This window comes from Pseudorca crassidens, chromosome 12 (assembly GCF_039906515.1).
Source record: "Pseudorca crassidens isolate mPseCra1 chromosome 12, mPseCra1.hap1, whole genome shotgun sequence".
NCBI lineage: Eukaryota > Metazoa > Chordata > Mammalia > Artiodactyla > Delphinidae > Pseudorca > Pseudorca crassidens.
In genome coordinates, this window is record NC_090307.1 from 25,174,067 (window position 1) to 25,191,271 (window position 17,205).

The window sequence follows — 17,205 nt, forward strand, 5'->3', positions numbered from 1 at the left end:
AGCATGGACATCACCTGGGAGCTTGTTAGAAATGTAGCACCTCAGGTTCTACCCAGACCTCTTGAATCAGAACCTCTATTTAAATAAAATCCCATGTGATTGAAACACACATTCAAGTTTGAGAAGCACTGATCTAATGAAGACCGCACGCTTGGCACATAACAGACATCCGAGAAATATCTGTTTAATAAGTAGAATTTTACTTACAAGAACATTACTAAGAAAATGACCACGTCTAAGGCAAAAAGACTCAGTTTAGATGTAAAAACTGAAGATGATTTTTGAGCTGTGGATTGGTGACTGGGGTCCCCTGGGACCCCAAGGTCTCTGGCATTGTCCGTGCTCATGAGGGTAGTGCTTTTGGACGTCTTGAGATAACAGCGCTGAGTCTGCCTGGGAAGGGTGAAAGGTCTTTTGACTTTCCCCTGGGCCCACTTGCCTCTCCATGGGGGCGGCATCCCAGCTTGGCAGGCAGCGCCACACTGTGCCAGAGAGTGTCCACTACATCAGAGCCTGACCCTCTCCTGCCGTGCTGCCAGCTCCCACTGCCGAAGCCCAGGCAGTGAAAGCGGTCGGCCAAGGAGGGCAACGTCCAAAGACAGCTGCTGGGAGCCGTGTTCATAGGGCACTTCACACCCTGTCCGCTTTGCAGCCAGAATCACTAAGCCGGGTCTCAGAACTGGTACGTGGAGGCAGAGGCGAAACTTGGCCACGTGAGGGGCATCTCAGAGGCCGCCGAACTGAACCAGGGGCTGGCTGGGGATCCAGAGGCAGTGGGCCTTGAATGCATGCAGCTGAGCGTGAACCTCAGAGGGAGAAAGCAGGGGGAAGGCGCTGGGGGCCAGGCCCAGGACTGCTGGCCAGGGAAGATATACAAATCAGGTTGGCCAGAAGATGAGAGCAGGTGAAAAACGACACCCCTGTGGGTCACAAGGAAAGTGGGGTTTGATGAGCTCTGCCCACTGCTCTCTTTTCTTGAGCCTTGTGGGTCTGGGGTGGTGAGTGGCCATGTATTATGCTGCCTAGAAAGCCTTCTCCAACCCGCCACCTCCTCAGCTGCAGAGGGGGTCCTGACACACACGCGGTGCTGGCTTCCTCCAGGCCTTGTGACCGGGGGTCTGCTAGGAGCTTAGGGGCAGCCTCACGCCAGCACGTTCAGCCCACCTTCCACGGGAGCCAAAGGGCTCTGAACAGTGACCCAGGAGGCCTGAGTGTCCAGCTCCAGCCCTCTCCCTCTTACACTTAAGCTGGGGCTGCAGGAGATGAAGGGGGTGGTAGGGTCTAGGGGACATTTCGATTTCTAAATATCTGACCCACAAAGGCTGCACCCAGGCAAATGGCAGATTGGGAGTGAGGGCTCCCCTCTGCTCCAGAGACAAGTGACGCTAGCAGGACTGGGTCTCTTGGGCTGGCCCCCAAAGCCTGTCACACATGACAGACCTATCACTGAGCCCCGATATGGGGTAAGCAAGTTCCTGAGGATGAGAGGGACCCAGGACTGTTTCATGTCACTAACAGGGCCAGGAGAGACAGAGAAAGGAAGCAGCTCACGTGGGGCCACTCACGCCCTCCCTGAGGCCCCCGACTCATCTTTAGCAGCGCAAAATCATCAGGTCCACTGACCAGTGTGGAGCAGCCAGTCACTTTCCCAGCAGGAGCTGCAGAGGCCAAGCTCCGGGTGACGATGGCTGAATCAGGCCGAGAAGCCCTGTTTCCTGCCTTTCGGTTTGATGCTCTTTCCCTGCGCCAGTGTTTGCCAAACTGTGTCTCCCAGCACACTGATTCCACAAGAAGTCATTAGCTGGGAATGCAAAGGGGACTTCACTGAGTTGGGTGCAGCCAAACAGGTTCCCTTCCTGCTGGCCTAAGCCAGTCCACTCCGTGGCTGACGGAGAGGCGGGTGTAGGGGCCACGAAGCTCCGTTCGTGGCTGAGCATTTCCCAGGACTGATGCTCTGCTGGACACTGTGGGCAAGGCTGCTCTAACCACGGGTCATTGGAAGAGAAGTCTGACCGGGGCAGGACCCTGGGTGGCCCCTGCTGCCAGCTGCCCTTCCCTCCTGGGTGCGTCTCGTCTCACGCCCTGTGTGTCTGTCCACCACTGGCTCTGGCTGGGTTACGTGGAGCTGGCAACTGTTGTCTAGAAGTCTTGCCCTATCCAGGCCCTTCTCTTGATAAAGCCAAGGCCAAAGGCCAATCTGTCCCTGACTCCCCCATGCCTGGCTGTACGTGGCAGACAGGCTGCTTCCCACTGTCACCCTCCACACTCTCCCAGGACATTCCGGCGAGCAAGGAACATGCCCGATGTGCAAATCCCTCAGGTAATGAGGGAATTCATCACCGGGGAGCGTGGGCAATCCAGGAATGGGAACCCGATCGGTGCCTGGAGCTGGACAGAAGCAGCCCAGGCTGGCCAGCGAGGCTCAGGTTGCACTGAGCAGTCTCCCTGGGAAGAGGAGAGGACGGCGGGGATGGAGCCCATGGGCAGCCTTCGGAGGGGGCTCCTCCCACCCTGTTCTCAGGGAAGAGAGGGAAGACTGCGAACCAGGGGGCTAAGACCAGGGTGACCGTATGTCCTGGTTAACGCCTGGGGTCTCGGCCTGACTATGACTAGAGCCCCCAGTCTCAAAAGTGTCATGGTTTGGATGACCTATTATATGGTCACCCTCGTTAAGACAGACCTGCAGGTGGTTTCTTCCAGCTCTGTAATCCTACTTTCAGAACTTCTAAGCTATTGCTTTACCCTACCTGGACTGAAACTCATTTCATATCTCAACTAGCCTAAGATACAAAGCATGATTACAGATGATTTTCCACAGCCAAGTCTCCCAGGAATAGTCCCTGGGCCTGGCATGGCCACCATGCTGATGCCACCGGTTTTGGGACCAGTTCACTTGCTATCACCCATGATGAAAGAGCAGGTATACGCCTTCAGCTCTCCACCTATGAGATCAAACAGTGCTGGGCTCAGCCTAAGTACCCATGCCCATGCCCATTACACACCCCAGTAAAATCATCGCTGGACGCCGGCACCCACGAGGAAGGAATAAAGAGGGGCGGGATTCAGTTCTCTGGGGTGGAGGGATTTAGTGGGATAGCACCAAGGAACAAGACGGTCTTTGATCTCCACGCTTCCCCTCGGCCCTAAAAGTGTTTTCAAGAAGCCCAGGCGCATCGGCAGACAGATCAAAGCTTCCCTCCTCAAGGCCCTTATGCCTTTTTCTCAGACCCATCTCAGCACCAACTACAACCAGTGCACCACCTGCAGGGTCTGGAGGGTGGTCCCGGGGAAGAGAAAGAGGAGGAAAAGAGAAGTCCACAGTAAGTGTATGTCTGCTGGGACGTGGAGAGGTCACAGCAGAGCCTATTAAGACAACAGCCAGCCCTCCCATCATGGAAATAGAAAGAGGCAAAGGCTGGTTAAACATGAAGCACCTATAAAATTATATTGGTCCATCGTAACCATGGACCACACGCAAATCCGGTCACTCATCCCTTGCCCCTTGAGTGCCTTTTTATTTTCTGTAATTAATCGGGCAAGGGTGGAACTTGGGAAAAGTCAGAATCTGCAGCCTTCTCTCTAGTAATAACCCACCGGCGGGTGGGGTGGGAGGTGCAGCTGTCGGCGTCCATTACCTGAAGCATGTTGAGAAGCAGGCTCCGGAACTTGGTCCCCTCCACCATGAAGAGCGCCATCTTGTCGCAGAGCTTGGCGGCCGTGAAAGCAAAGCTGCGGTCGGACACGGCCTTCTGGTAGATGGTGCGGACAATCTCCCCCAGCATCTCCTCGGAGTTGGTCGAGTTCTGGGCCTCCTCCATGAAGGTGGTGAGCTTGGCATCCACGTCGCTGCTGTTGTTTCTCATGCTGTTCAGGATCTCAATCAACTTGTCCATCTTGTTCTGCTGAGGGTTGGTGGTCTCCACGGCCACTTCATCCTGGGCGTGCGGGAGACAAACCGAGTCGCGCCTGAGTGGAGCCCAGCTTTCTGCGGAGGGGTGGCCAGTGGAGGGAGGGTGCCACCCTCAGAAAGGACCCGCCCCACCTTCTAGAACCTGAGGTCTGATCCCTCCGGGAATGCCAACCTTCACCATGGACCCTGGGGCCCCAGGTTCTCTGCTGACCCTTTTCTTGGCCCCTGTGACACCCTGGTGTCCTTCTTGTGAGCTACAGCTCTTACCCAGGATTCTCATATACACTGGCTTTGCCTCATACACATTAAATATCTCAATCTAGAAATGGTTTAATGGGGCTTATAAAAGATGAAATAAAATAACAGATAAGGAATTGGGCCAAGAGAAAACGAGGGTAGGAACACTAGGTCAGGAAGGAGGCAGCATCCAAAACGCCTGCTCTGCTGGTTAAAGGTGCCCATGGCGTGGCTACCTTGTCCTCCAGACCTCGGCTCCTTCAGCCCGAGGACCATCGTGTTCTCTGGGTGTGGGGGTCCCTGTGACACGGCCTTGGCATTGTGTCCCATGGAGACTGTGCTGGCTTTTTACAACAAGCACTGCACACCGAGGAATCCTTCAACGTGCCACGAAAACAACTCGAGGAGGGAAACTTCAGATAAAACACCCTGCACCCTTGAGTGGTTTCACTACAACTGGGACCAGACCTGCACTGGGGGAGGAAGCAAACGGCATTTGATGTCTCAGAAGGATAGACTGGCGGCCAGGAAAATGGCTGACTTAACTGCTGGGATGTGAGACCAGGGTTAAAGGGCAGGCTCGGGGACATAAAGGGAAGCCCCATGTTGGCCCTTCCAGCATCAACAGAAGAATCCAGGGCTGGGAGGCTCAGACCCAGGTCCTAGAACCTGCTCTCTATCTCTAGCTGGATGGCTCTGGGAAGTGGTTTCACTCTCTGGGCCTCATTTTCCTCCCTGGTAACATGAGGAGGTTAGGTTAGATGGTCTATAGCTTCCCCTTAGCCCTGCTATTGCTTAAGCACATTCCTCCTGGTCCAGGAGTCCAGGAGGCCTCACCTGAGGGCAGTTCTTGAAGCTGAAATACAGGCACTATCGATCTACCTTACCTGTTCTATCTCCCCCTTCCTTCCCCACCCCAACCCTGTGGGCCCCAAGGCAGGAATAGTGGTCGGTATGTATAGAATAACCCCTCGAGGGTCTTCACACAGCTTATGGCGTTCGATCTGCAGTCTGTCTGCAACGTGGATAGTATTATACCCATTTTACAGATGGGTAAACTGGGCAGGGGGTGTGCCCAGAGAGGTTAGGTGACTTGCCCAAGGCCACCTAACCAGTCAAAGGCAGAGTGAAGACTGAGCTGGTTTGCTGGACTCTAAAACCCATGTTGTTTCCTCTCTGTGGCACTGCGGTTACATTCAGTAGAGCTGGAGAGAATTAACAATCCTCTCTCCCTGGCTGGACTGCAGCAATCTGTTCCAGAAGCTCTTCAGGCAAAGACCACACACTGGCCATCACTTGGGAAGCTCTCCCAGGCTCTTATCTTTGGGACGTAAGGGAATGAGTGAGGCTTTCCTCCAGGACCTCACAGCCGCCCGTCCCACAGGGAGCAGTGGGTGGGGGCCCGGGGCTGTAAGGATGCCAGCAGCAGCATGTCACCTTCGAGAACTGATCAGGGAAAAGGTCTGACCTGCCTTGTCCTGCCTGAGTGTGGACCTGGCCTCGGAGGTGAAAGGTGGAGGAGAGAAGGCCGTAGAGAGATGCCAGGGAGAAGCCCGGAACTTCGAGCTCTGCAGAAGCCCCAAATGGAGGACTCCGTGGAGGAAAGCTGGGGGCAAGTTGGCCTTTCTTGGGAACAGCTCCTTTCCAAGGTGACCTTACCTGCACCCCTGGCTGAGGACGGGGAGCTAGGGTGCTCAGAGTGGACTTAACGATGCCAGGGACAGAGCTCCAGCCCTTCTCTGGAGGCTTGGGGCATCTCTTCCTGAATTTGTGAACTAGGCTTTAGAGACCAGGGCCAGCAGTAGGGTGAGGAATGTGAGGCTCCTGGGGAGCAAAATTTAAGGAGGCCCTCCTTCTCAGGGCTGTGCCAGTGCAGGATGGGCATCTGCGTGATGCTGAGAGTGAGTGCCTCCTTAAATTTTGTCCCTTAGATCCCTCCCTACTGCTGATTGGTGAAGGGGGGGAGTGGCAAGGCTGAGGCCAGTCTGCTGCACTCTGCCCAACTCACCTTTGCTCTCCCCTGGCAGGGAGCGCAGCCTGGTACTCGCCTTCGGGAGAAGCATTCTTACGTTATAGGCTCTGTGTTTTCCCTAGATGCCCTTTAGCACTAACAGGGCAGTATCTGCCACCAGATAATGCTGGAGGGAAGAACCAGGCCTTCTCTGCCCACCTCCCATCACCTGGAGGCACATGCCTCTTCCTCCCCTCCCTTCTCAGGCTGGGGGCTGGTACCGAGTGTTCACCCGGGACTCTTGGAGGTTGGAATGTGCTGGAGGGGGTTCACATGCAGAGCTGGCCATGGGCCTGCCGTCTGGTGGCCGGGGGTCCCTCAGGCAGCGTTGACCAGGTGTGCTGGGGCCACATGAGCCTCCCTCCACGAGGCTCCCCAGGTCCGCAACCCCGAGCCCACCTACCAAGATGCCTACCTCGCGCTGTCCTCCCTGATGCAAGAGAACAAGGAAAATTCAATTACCGGTACCTTTTCTTTCAGCCTTCGCCGCAGCCTGTCTTTGGAAGACTGGAGCAGGGTAACTTTGGGCCGCTCCCCACTGCGCTCGGGAATAATACTGTCTTTACGCTTTGTCTCAGCCTCTGGACCGCCTGGCTGCAGCAGGGGCAGCCTCTCGGAAGCCACCGGGGCCAGGGCATCAGGGCTGCAGGGAGGCTCGAGGCCGCTGTGCCCGGCATCCCCCAGGGCGTCCTCGAGTTTGGGGCTCTCCATGGTCACGGTCTCTTTGGCACTGCGGTGGGCGCCTGCCTCCCCCTTGTCGCCTGGTGGATGCTTCATGTTGCTGTGATGCCAGCGCCGGTTCTGGCTGTAGCCGTGATGGGTGGACCTCCCTGAGGGGTGGGGCACTGAGCCCCCCTGGTAGGATTTCTGGTGGTCCCTGTTGTGTTTGGCACTGCCCGGTGGGTGGTCACCGTGCTGTTGAGGCTTGTTCCCTCCTGGGGGTCTCTGCTGCCGCCTGCAAACCAAAGGGGAAAGACAAAGAGGGTCACTGGGGCCGCTGGCCAGGGTCCCTGTGTCCAAACATTAGAAGGAATTCATTTATTCATTTTTTCAATACCCTTAACTGAAGGCCTCCTGTGCACCAGGCTTTGTGATGGGGCTTGGGGATACTAGCAGAGAATATGACACACAGGTCCCTGTGATTATATAGGATTTAAGTCAACCCTTGACTTAAAATAAATATTTTATTCCCTTATTAGAATATGCGTTAGTACACGTGTAGGGAACAAAATTAAAATGACAGAGTATACAGTGAATCCTCCTGACTGTCCCCAGACACCCAGTATGTTTTCTTGAAGCAGCCATTATCATTTTGTGAACATATTCTATGCATGTTTCAGGAAAGATATATACACAGACCTGCATCTGATAACAACTATCCTGTTAATGACTTTTTAATCATCATGACTCATGAAGAGTTATACCATTTGTTACACAGCCTTTCTTTGGGTACACTGACATTTCTGCCCCCAAACCCACTAACAAAATATGCTATAAGAAATTGTTACAGGCAGAATCGTGTTTCTCTCAAATTCATATGTTGAAGCCTCAACCCCTAGGACCTCAGCATGTGACTGCATTTGGAGATAGGACTTTTGAAGAGATGATTAAGTTAAAATGAGGCTGTTAGGGTGGGATACCAGTCAAATCAATCTAATTTGACTGGTATCCTTATTATTATTTTCGGCCGTGCTGCATGCCTTGCGGGAACCAGGGATGGAACCGGGGCCCTGGCAGTGAAAGCACTGAGTCCTGACCACTGGACTGGCAGGGAATTCCCATGACTGGTATCCTTATAATAAGAGGAAATTTGAATGCACAGAGACACCAGGAATGCGGGTACAGAGAAGAAATCCCATGTGAGGACACAGCCAGAAGGTGGTCATCTACAAGCCAAGGAGAGAGGCCTCAGAAGAAACCAAACCCAATACCTTGACCTTGGACTTCCAGCCTCCAGAACTGTGAGAAAGTAAATTTCTGTTGTTTATACCCACCCGGTCTGTGGTATTTTGTTATGGCAGCCCGAGCTGAGCAATACAGAAGTGATATTTAACATGGTGGTTTTAGGCAGACAGGCTCATCGAGTTTTTTTTTGACCATTTCAAAGCAGAGATTATCATATGGAACAAATTTGAGGTGTACATCACGGGACAAACCCCAAACGTGCTGATTTGAAGACTAAGGGAGAGCAAGGGGGTGGGGGTATTCTGAGGACCCTTCAGTCCAGCAGCTCAAGGGCTGCTTCCATCACTGAAGCACTCCTGTGTTCCACCTCTGTTTCACCCTCATGGTGTTTTCCATGCCATAACCTTATTTGAAGTGCATTTGGAGAACAGGATAACCATGAGCCTCTAAGTTGTCAAGCCAGTGAAGAAGTGGAGAGAAGACGTTACATTCTAGGGAATGAGGCCCCTGTCCCAGTCTGTGATCCATCTCTTTGGCAGGTACAACAGAACTTCGCTGCACTGCATTTCATGAACAAATTACATTTATTTGCTCTAAAATTATTATTACTTATCTAAACTCGATTTCACTGTTCACTTGATAAATTTTTTTTTATTAATTTTTATTGGAGTATGGTTGCCTTACAATGTTGTGTTAGCCTCCACCACACAACAAAAGGAATCAGCCATACACATACAGATATCCCTTCCCTTTTGGACTTCCCTCCCATTTAGGTTACCACAGTGCACTACGTGAGTTCCCTGTGCTATACAGCATGTTCCCATCAGTTGTGCATTTTATACATAGTATCAATAATGTATATGTGTCAATCCTAGTCTCCCAGTTCCTCCCACCCCACCCCTTTCCCCCTTGGTAGCCATACACTTGTCCTCTAAGTCTGTGTCTCTATTTCTGCTTTGCAACTAAGATCATCTATACCATTTTTCTAGATTCCACATATACACGTTATTATACGATATTTGCTTTTCTCTTTCTGACTTACTTCACTCTGTATGACACTCTCTAAGTCCATCCACATCTCTACAAATGACCCAATTTCATTCCTTTTTATGGCTGAGTAATATTCCATTGTACATATGTACCACATCTTCTTTATCCATTCCTCAGTCGATGGACATTTAGGTTGCTTCCATGTCCTGGCTATCGTAAATAGTGTTGCTACGAACATTGGGGTGCACGTGTTTTTTTGAATTATGGTTTTCTCTGGGTATAGGTCCAGCAGTGGGACCATATGGTAGCTCTATTTTTAGTTTTTTAAGGAACCTCCATACTGTTCTCCATAGTGGCTGTATCAATTTACATTCCCACCAACAGTGTATGAGGGTTCCCTTTTCTCCACAACCTCTCCAGCATTTACTGTTTGTAGGTTTTTTGATGACAGCCATTCTGACCAGTGTGAGGTGATACCTCATTGTAGTTTTGATTTGCATTTCTCTAATAATTAGTGATGTTGAGCATCTTTTCATGTGTTTGTTGGCCATCTGTATGTCTTCTTTAGAGAAATGTCTTTTTAGGTCTTCTGCCCATTTTTTGATTGGGTTGTTTGCTTTTTTGATATTGAGCTGTATGAGCTGCTTGTATACTTTGGAGATTAATCCTTTGTCATTTGCTTCATTTACAAATATTTTCTCCCATTCTGAGGGTTGTCTTTTCATCTTCTTTAAGGTCTCCTTTGCTGTGCAAAAGCTTTTAAGTTTCCTTAGGTCCCATTTGTTTATTTTTGTTTTAATTTTCATTACTCTAGGAGGTGGCTCAAAAAAGATGTTGCTGTGGTTTATGTCAACGAGTGTTCTGCCTATGTTTTCCTCTAAGAGTTTTATAGTGTCTGGTCTTACATTTAGGTCTTTAATCCATTTTGAGTTTATTTTTGTGTATGGTGTTAGGGAGTGTTCTAATTTCATTCTTTTACATGGAGTTGTCCAATTTTCCCAGCACTACTTATTGAAGAGGCTGTCTTTTCTCCATTGTATATCCTTACCTCCTTTGTCATAGACTAGGTGACCATATGTGCGTGGGTTTATCTCTGGGCTTTCTATCCTGTTCCATTGAGCTATATTTCTGTTTTTGGTGCCAGTACCATACTGTCTTGATTACTGTAGCTTTGTAGTATAGTCTGAAGTCAGGGAGCCTGATTCCTCCAGCTCTGTTTTTCTTTCTCAAGATTGCTTTGGCTATCCGGGGTCTTTTGTGTTTCCATACAAATTGTAAAATTTTTTGTTCTAGTTCTGTGAAAAATGCCATTGGTAATTTGATAGGGATTGCATTGAATCTGTAGATTGCTTTGGGTAGTATAGTCATTTTCACAATATTGATTCTTCCAATCCAAGAACATGGTATATCGCTCCATCTATTTATGTCATCTTTGATTTCTTTCATCAGTGTTTTATAGTTTTCTGAGTACAGGTTTTTGCCTCCTTAGGTAGGTTTATTCCTAGGTATTTTATTCTTTTTGTTGCAATGGTGAATGGGATTATTTCCTTAATTTCTCTTTCTGCCCTTTAGTTGTTAGTATATAAGAATGAAAGAGATTTCTGAGTATTAATTTTGTATCCTGCAACTTTACCAAATTCATTGATTAGCTCTAGTAGTTTTCTGGTGGCATCTTTAGGATTTTCCCTGTATAGTATCATGTCATTTGCAAACAGTGACAGTTTTACGTCTTCTTTTCCAATTTATATTCCTTTTATTTCATTTTCTTCTCTGATTGTCGTGGCTAGGACTTCCAAAACTATGTTGAATAGTAGTGGTGAGAGTGGACACCCTTATCTTGTTCCTGATCTTAGAGGAAATGCTTTCAGTTTTTCACCATTGAGAATAATGTTTGCTGTGGGTTTGTCATATATGGCCTTTATTATGTTGAGGTAGGTTCCCTCTATGCCCACTTTCTGGAGAGTTTTTATCATAAATGGTGTTGAATTTTGTCAGAAGCTTTTTCTGCATCTATTGAGATGATCAAATGGTTTTTATTCTTTAATTTATTAATATGGTGTAACACATTAATTTGCATATATTGAAGAATCCTTGCATCCCTGGAATAAATCCCACTTGATCATGTTATATGATCCTTTTAATGTGTTGTTGGATCCTGTTTGCTAGTATTTTGTTGAGGATTTTTACATCTATGTTCATCAGTGATTCTGGCCTGTAATTTTCTTTTTTTGTGATATCTTTGTCTGGTTTTGCTATCAGGGTGATGGTAGGCTTGTAGAATGAGTTTGTGAGTGTTCCACCCTCTGCAATTTTTTGGAAGAGTTTGAGAAGGATTGGTGTTAGCTCTTCTCTAAATGTTTGATAGAATTCACCTGTGAAGGCATCTTGTTCTGGACTTTTGTTTGTTGGAAGATTTTAAATCACAATTTCAATTTCAGTGCTTGCGATTGGTCTATTCATATTTTCTATTTCTTCTTGGTTCAGTCTTGGAAGGTTGTGCTTTTCTAAGAATTTGTCCATTTCATCCAGGTTGTCCATTTTATTGGCATATAGTTGCTTGTAGTACTCTCTTATGATCCTTTGTATTTCTATGCTGTCAGTCGTAACTTCTCCTGTTTCATTTCTAATTTTACTGATTTGATCCTTTCCCTTTTTTTCTTGATGAGTCTGGCTAAAGGTTTATCAGTTTTGTTTATCTTCTCAAAGAACCAGCTTTTAGTGTTATTGATCTTTGCCATTGCTTTCTTCATTTCTACTTCATTTATTTCTGCTCTGATCTTAATGATTTCTTTCTTTCTACTAACTTTGAGTTTTGTTTGTTCTTCTTTCTCTAGTTGCTTTAGGTGTAAGGATAGGTTGTTTATTTGAGATTTATCTTGTTTCTTGAGGTAGGATTGTATTACTATAAACTTCCCTCTTAGAACTGCTTTTGCTGCATCCCATAGGTTTTGGGTCATCATGTTTTCGTTGTCATTTGTTTCTAGGTATTTTTTGATTTCCTCTTTAATTTCTTCAGTGATCTCTTGGTTGTTTAGTAGCGTATTGTTTAGCCTCCATGTGTTTGTATTTTTTACAGTTTTTTTCCCTGTAATTGATTTCCAATATCATAGTGTTGTGGTCAGAAAAGATGCCTGATATGATTTCAATTTTCTTAAATTGATTTGTGACCCAAGATGTGATCTGTCCCGGTGAATGTTCTGTGAGCACTTGAGAAGAAAGTGTATTCTGCTACTTTCGGGTGGAATGACCTATAAATATCAATTAAATCTATTTGGTCTATTGTGTCATTTAAAGCTTGTGTTTCCTTATTTATTTTCTGTTTGGATGATCTGTCCATTAGTGTAAGTGGGGTGTTAAAGTCCCCCACTAATATTGTGTTACTGTTGATTTCCCCTTTTATGGCTGTTAGCATTTGCCTTATGTATTGAGGTGCTCCTATGTTGGGTGCATAGATATTTACAATTGCTATATCTTCTTCTTGGATTGATCCTTTGATCATTATGTAGTGTCCTTCCTTGTCTCTTGTAACATTCTTTATTTTAAAGTCTATCTTGTCTGATATGAGTATTGCTACTCCAGCTTTCTTCTGATTCTCATTTGCATGGAATATCTTTTTCCATCCCCTCACTTTCAGTCTGTATGTGTCCCTAGGTCTGAAGTGGGTCTCTTGTAGACAGCATATGTACAGGTCTTGTTTTTGTATCCATTCAGCTAGTCTGTGTCTTTTTGTTGGAGCATTTAATCCATTTACATTTAAGGTAATTATAGATATGTATGTTCCTATTACCATTTTCTTAATTGTTTTGGGTTTGTTTTTGTAGGTCTTTTTCTTTTCTTGTGTTTTCCACCTAGAGAAGTTCCTTTAGCATTTGTTGTAATGGTGGTTTGGTGGTGCTGAATTCTCTTAGCTTTTGCTTGTCCGTAAAGCTTTTGATTTGTCTCTTGAGTCTGAATGAGATCCTTGCCGGATAGAGTAATCTTGGTTGTAGGTTCTTCCCTTTCATCACTTTAAATCTGCCCTGCCATTCCTTTCTGGCCTGTAAAGTTTCTCTGAAAAATCAGCTGATAACCTCATGGGGATTCCCTTGTAAGTTATTTGTTGCTTTTCCCTTGCTGCTTTTAATACTTTTTCTTTGTATTTAATTTTTGTAAGGTTGATTAATATGTGTGTTGGCATGTTTCTCCTTCAGTTTATCCTGTATGGAACTCTCTGTGCTTCCAGAGAACTCTCTAGAACTTCTCTCTGGGAAGTTTTGACTATAATATCTTCAAATATTTTCTCAGGCCCTTTCCCTTTCTCTTCTTCTTCTGGGACCCCTATAATTCGAATGTTGGTGCGTTTGAGAGGTCTCTGAGACTGTCCTCAATTCTTTTCATTCTTTTTTCTTTCTTTCTTTTTTTTTTTGCAGTACGTGGGCCTCTCACTGTTGTGGCCTCTCCCGTTGCGAAGCACAGGCTCTGGACGCGCAGGCCCAGCGGCCATGGCTCACAGGCCTAGCTGCTCTGCAGCATGTGGGATCTTCCTGGACTGGGGCATGAACCCGTGCCCCCTGCATCGGCAGGCGGACTCTCAACCACTGCGCCACCAGGGAAGTCCCATTCTTTTTTCTTTATTCTGTTTGTCAGCAGTTATTTCCACCATTCTATCTTCCAGCTCACTTATTCATTCTTCTGCCTCAGTTATTCTGCTGTTGATTCCTTCTTGTGTATTTTTCATTTCAGTCATTGTGTTGTTCATCACTGATTGTTTGTTCTTTAGGTCTTCTAGGTACTTGTTAATCGTTTCTTGTATTTTCTCCATTCTATTTCCTAGATCTTGGATCATCTTTATTATCATTACTCTGAATTCTTTTTCAGATAGCTTGCCTATTTCCTCTCCATTTATTTGGTCTTGTGGGATTTTACCTTGCTCCTTTGTCTGCAGCGTATTTATCTGTCATTTCATTTTGTCTGAACTACTGTATCTATGGACTTCTTTCTGCAGGTTGCAGAGTCGTGGTTCCTCTTCTTTCTGTTGACTGCCCCCTGCTGAGTGAGGTTGGTCCAGGGGCTTGTGCAGGTTTCCTGGTGGGAGGGCCTGGTGCCTGCACTCTGTTGGGTGGAGTTGAGTCTTTTCCCTCTGATGGGCAGGGCTGTGTCAGGTGGTGTGTTTTGGGGTGTCTGTGAGCTTAGTATGACTTTAGGCAGCCTGTCTACTGTGGGTGGGGCTGGGTTCCTGTCTTGCTGGTTGTTTGGTGTGAGGTGTTTAGCACTGAAGCCTGCAGGCAGTTGTGTGGGGCTGGGTCTTGGTGTTGATATGGACACCTTCAGGAATGCAGGTGCTGATTAATATTGCCTGGGCCCAGGAATTCTCTGTTGTTCCGGCATCCTGGACTCTATGTTCCTACCCTGGAGGCCCAGGCCCGACCCCTCTAGGTAGGTCTCTGGACCTGCTGTGGACACCGTGAGGCCAGCTCAGACCCTGATTTGGCCTGATTCCTGTGTGTATTTGTCCACAAAGTCCAGTGCTGCGAAGGCTAGACTGGTCTCAGATGTTGAAACACTCATTGTCTATTCAGGTATTCCACAAATGCAGGGTTTACCCAGCCAATCCTGGGGATTTAATTCACAGCTTGTGCTGCTGCATAGAAAAATTTGCCTCTCTCTTCCTTTGTTGTATCACCCTTCAGGCTCAGTTTTGTTTTGTTTTGTTTTGTTTTGTTTTTTGCGGTACGCAGGCCTCTCACTGTTGTGGCCTCTCCCGTTGTGGAGCACAGGCTCCAGACGCGCAGGCTCAGTGGCCATGGCTCATGGGCCCAGCCACTCCACGGCATGTGGGATCTTCCTGGACCGGGGCACGAACCCGTGTCCCCTGCATTGGCAGGCGGACTCTCAACCACTGCGCCACCAGGGAAGCCCCAGTTTTGGTTTTAACCCCACCTCTGCCTGTGTGCCACCCTCAGGCATCTGATCCTTGCCCAGGTGAGTGGGAGCAAAAGCAGCAGCTGCTTGGAGCCCACTTGGGTACTCCCAGTACCTGCAGTGGTCGGAGCTGGTGTATGGGAGCATTGTTGCCCCTGCCCCCTGTGCGTCTCTCAACAATGATGCCTTGCTTTCCAGGCAGACCCCGCTTCATCTAGGGGCATTCCTGGCCATGCGTCCCCTCAGTCCTGTCCCTTCTATTGTATCTGCATGGCCAACTGCGTTTCTCTCCCCAGGTCTGTTCTTCCAACCCCACGCTTCAGCCCTCTGACCCTGCCAAGAGTCCCCTCGGTGGACTCTTGTCCCAGGCAGGGGTGCCCAGAGCTGATTCCCAAGGAGGTTTTGGGGTGGGCGGTGCAGGCAAAGATGACCCTGGCACGAGGGGCGGGCGGGCCTGCTCTGGTGGGAGCCCCTCCCAATGCCCACAGAGGCAGAAGAAGCGGATGGGGAAGGGGTTTATAATGGCAGCTCCGCCCCTTGCATGCCATGCTACTATGACGCCTTGCTATGGTGTCTCAGGCTTTTTCCACAGACTTTCCCAGTTGTGGTGCCCCTTGCTCCTGTCCCTTCAGGCTGTTTTCTCACAGCCAAGAGCTGTCCTCTCCCTGGCTCTGCACTCCAAACCCCTCTTTCTAGCACCCAGCTCCCCTTCACAACAGGTGACTCACGATTCAGGCTGGAATGCACGGAGCTGCCGTCTAGATCATGCGTGCGGTTCTTACTTTGTCTTGCCTTCCATAGACCATCTGCAGTGCTCTCCTTTGATCCCCCAAAGTTCCTTTTCTGTCCCAGCTCATTTCCCCTCCATGAGGGAGTCTTTCTTAATGTGGGGACCTCTCCCCACATTCAGCTTCTTGCCAGGGTTGCTGGTCTCTTTTTTGATTCTTTTCTTTTTTTTCTTTCATTTTTGTAGGTGTCCAAAGTCTACCACTACTGTTCAGCAGGAGCTCTATGGGAATTATTCCATTTGTAAATGTGTTTTTGACGCACTTGTGAGGAGCGACAAATTCCGCATCCTTCTGTTCTGCCATCTGGACCGAGGGGCAATAATTCTGTATCTGTGAAAATTTGGGGGTGTCTTGGGTTGGGGTTATATGGATCATTTTCCCATTAAAATTAATGAAAAATTGTTCATTGAAAAGCTTTCCTTTCTACCGATATCAAATGTTGGTGAGGATGTGGAGAACAGGGAACCCTCGTGCACTGTTGGTGGGAATGTAAATTGGAGCAGCCTCTGTGGAAAACGGTATGGAGGTTTCTCAAAAAAACAAAAAAATAGAACTACCACGTGACCCAGCAATTTCACTCCTGAGTAAATACCCGAAAAACCCAAAGACACTAATTTGAAAAGATACATGCACCTCAGTGTTCATATCAGCATTATTTACAATTTCCAAGATATGGAAGCAACCTAAGTGTCCATCAACAGATGAATGGATAAAGAAGATGTGGTACACACACACACACACACACAGAGACACAGACACACACAATGGACTACTACTCAGCCATAAAAAAGAATGAAATCTTGCCATTTGCAACAACATAGATGGACTTGGAGGGCATTATGCTAAGTGAAATAAGTCAGAGAAAGATAAATACTGTATGATATTGCTTGTATGTGGAATCTAAAAAGTACAACAAACTAGTGAATAAAAAGAAGCAGACTCACAGATACAGAAAACAAACTAGCGGTTACCAGTGGGGAGGGCAGAGGGGCAATATAGGGGTGGGGGAGTGGGAGGCACAAACTACTGGGCGTAAGATAGGCTCAAGGATGTGCTGTACAACACTGGGAATATATCTGATATTTTGTAATAACTGTAAATGGAAAGTAACCTTTAAACATTGTATAAAAATAAAAAATTAAAAGAAAAGCTTTCCCTAAGTGGCAGGGTTTTCAGGGGGAATTAAAGTTGTTAAGTGAGAGACAGGTGTATAAGCTTCTTTTTCTTTCCACACAAACAGTAACTTACAACCCACTGTATATTAGAAGTAGAAATTAGTATGTTTCTGGAGGGAAATTTGACAATTGGTTACAAAAGCCTCTAAAACATGTAAACCACGGGATCTTGCAATGTGTCCACGTGTGACAACTTATCCAAAGGAAATAATCAAAGCACAGGGATGTAGGAATAAGGATATTCATCTCAGCAGTGTTTAGAACAGCAGTGAAAAACGGACTGTGGAG

At 47.6% G+C, this 17,205-nt stretch overlaps 1 protein-coding gene across 7 annotated transcripts in view; it reads right to left on the reverse strand.

The window, feature by feature from the left end:
• Positions 1–17,205, reverse strand: part of CTIF (cap binding complex dependent translation initiation factor) — a 313,070-nt gene that overhangs the window by 88,803 nt on the left and 207,062 nt on the right. For 6 of the 7 annotated variants that reach the window (XM_067699149.1, XM_067699143.1, XM_067699146.1 and 3 more), the window contains 2 exons: positions 6,621–7,113; positions 3,636–3,935 (listed from right to left, as the gene is read on the reverse strand). In XM_067699149.1, the coding sequence (XP_067555250.1) occupies positions 3,636–3,935; positions 6,621–7,113 (793 nt within the window). The remainder of the gene's footprint in view (positions 1–3,635; positions 3,936–6,620; positions 7,114–17,205) is intronic. The other variant, XM_067699148.1, reaches the window with a different exon arrangement.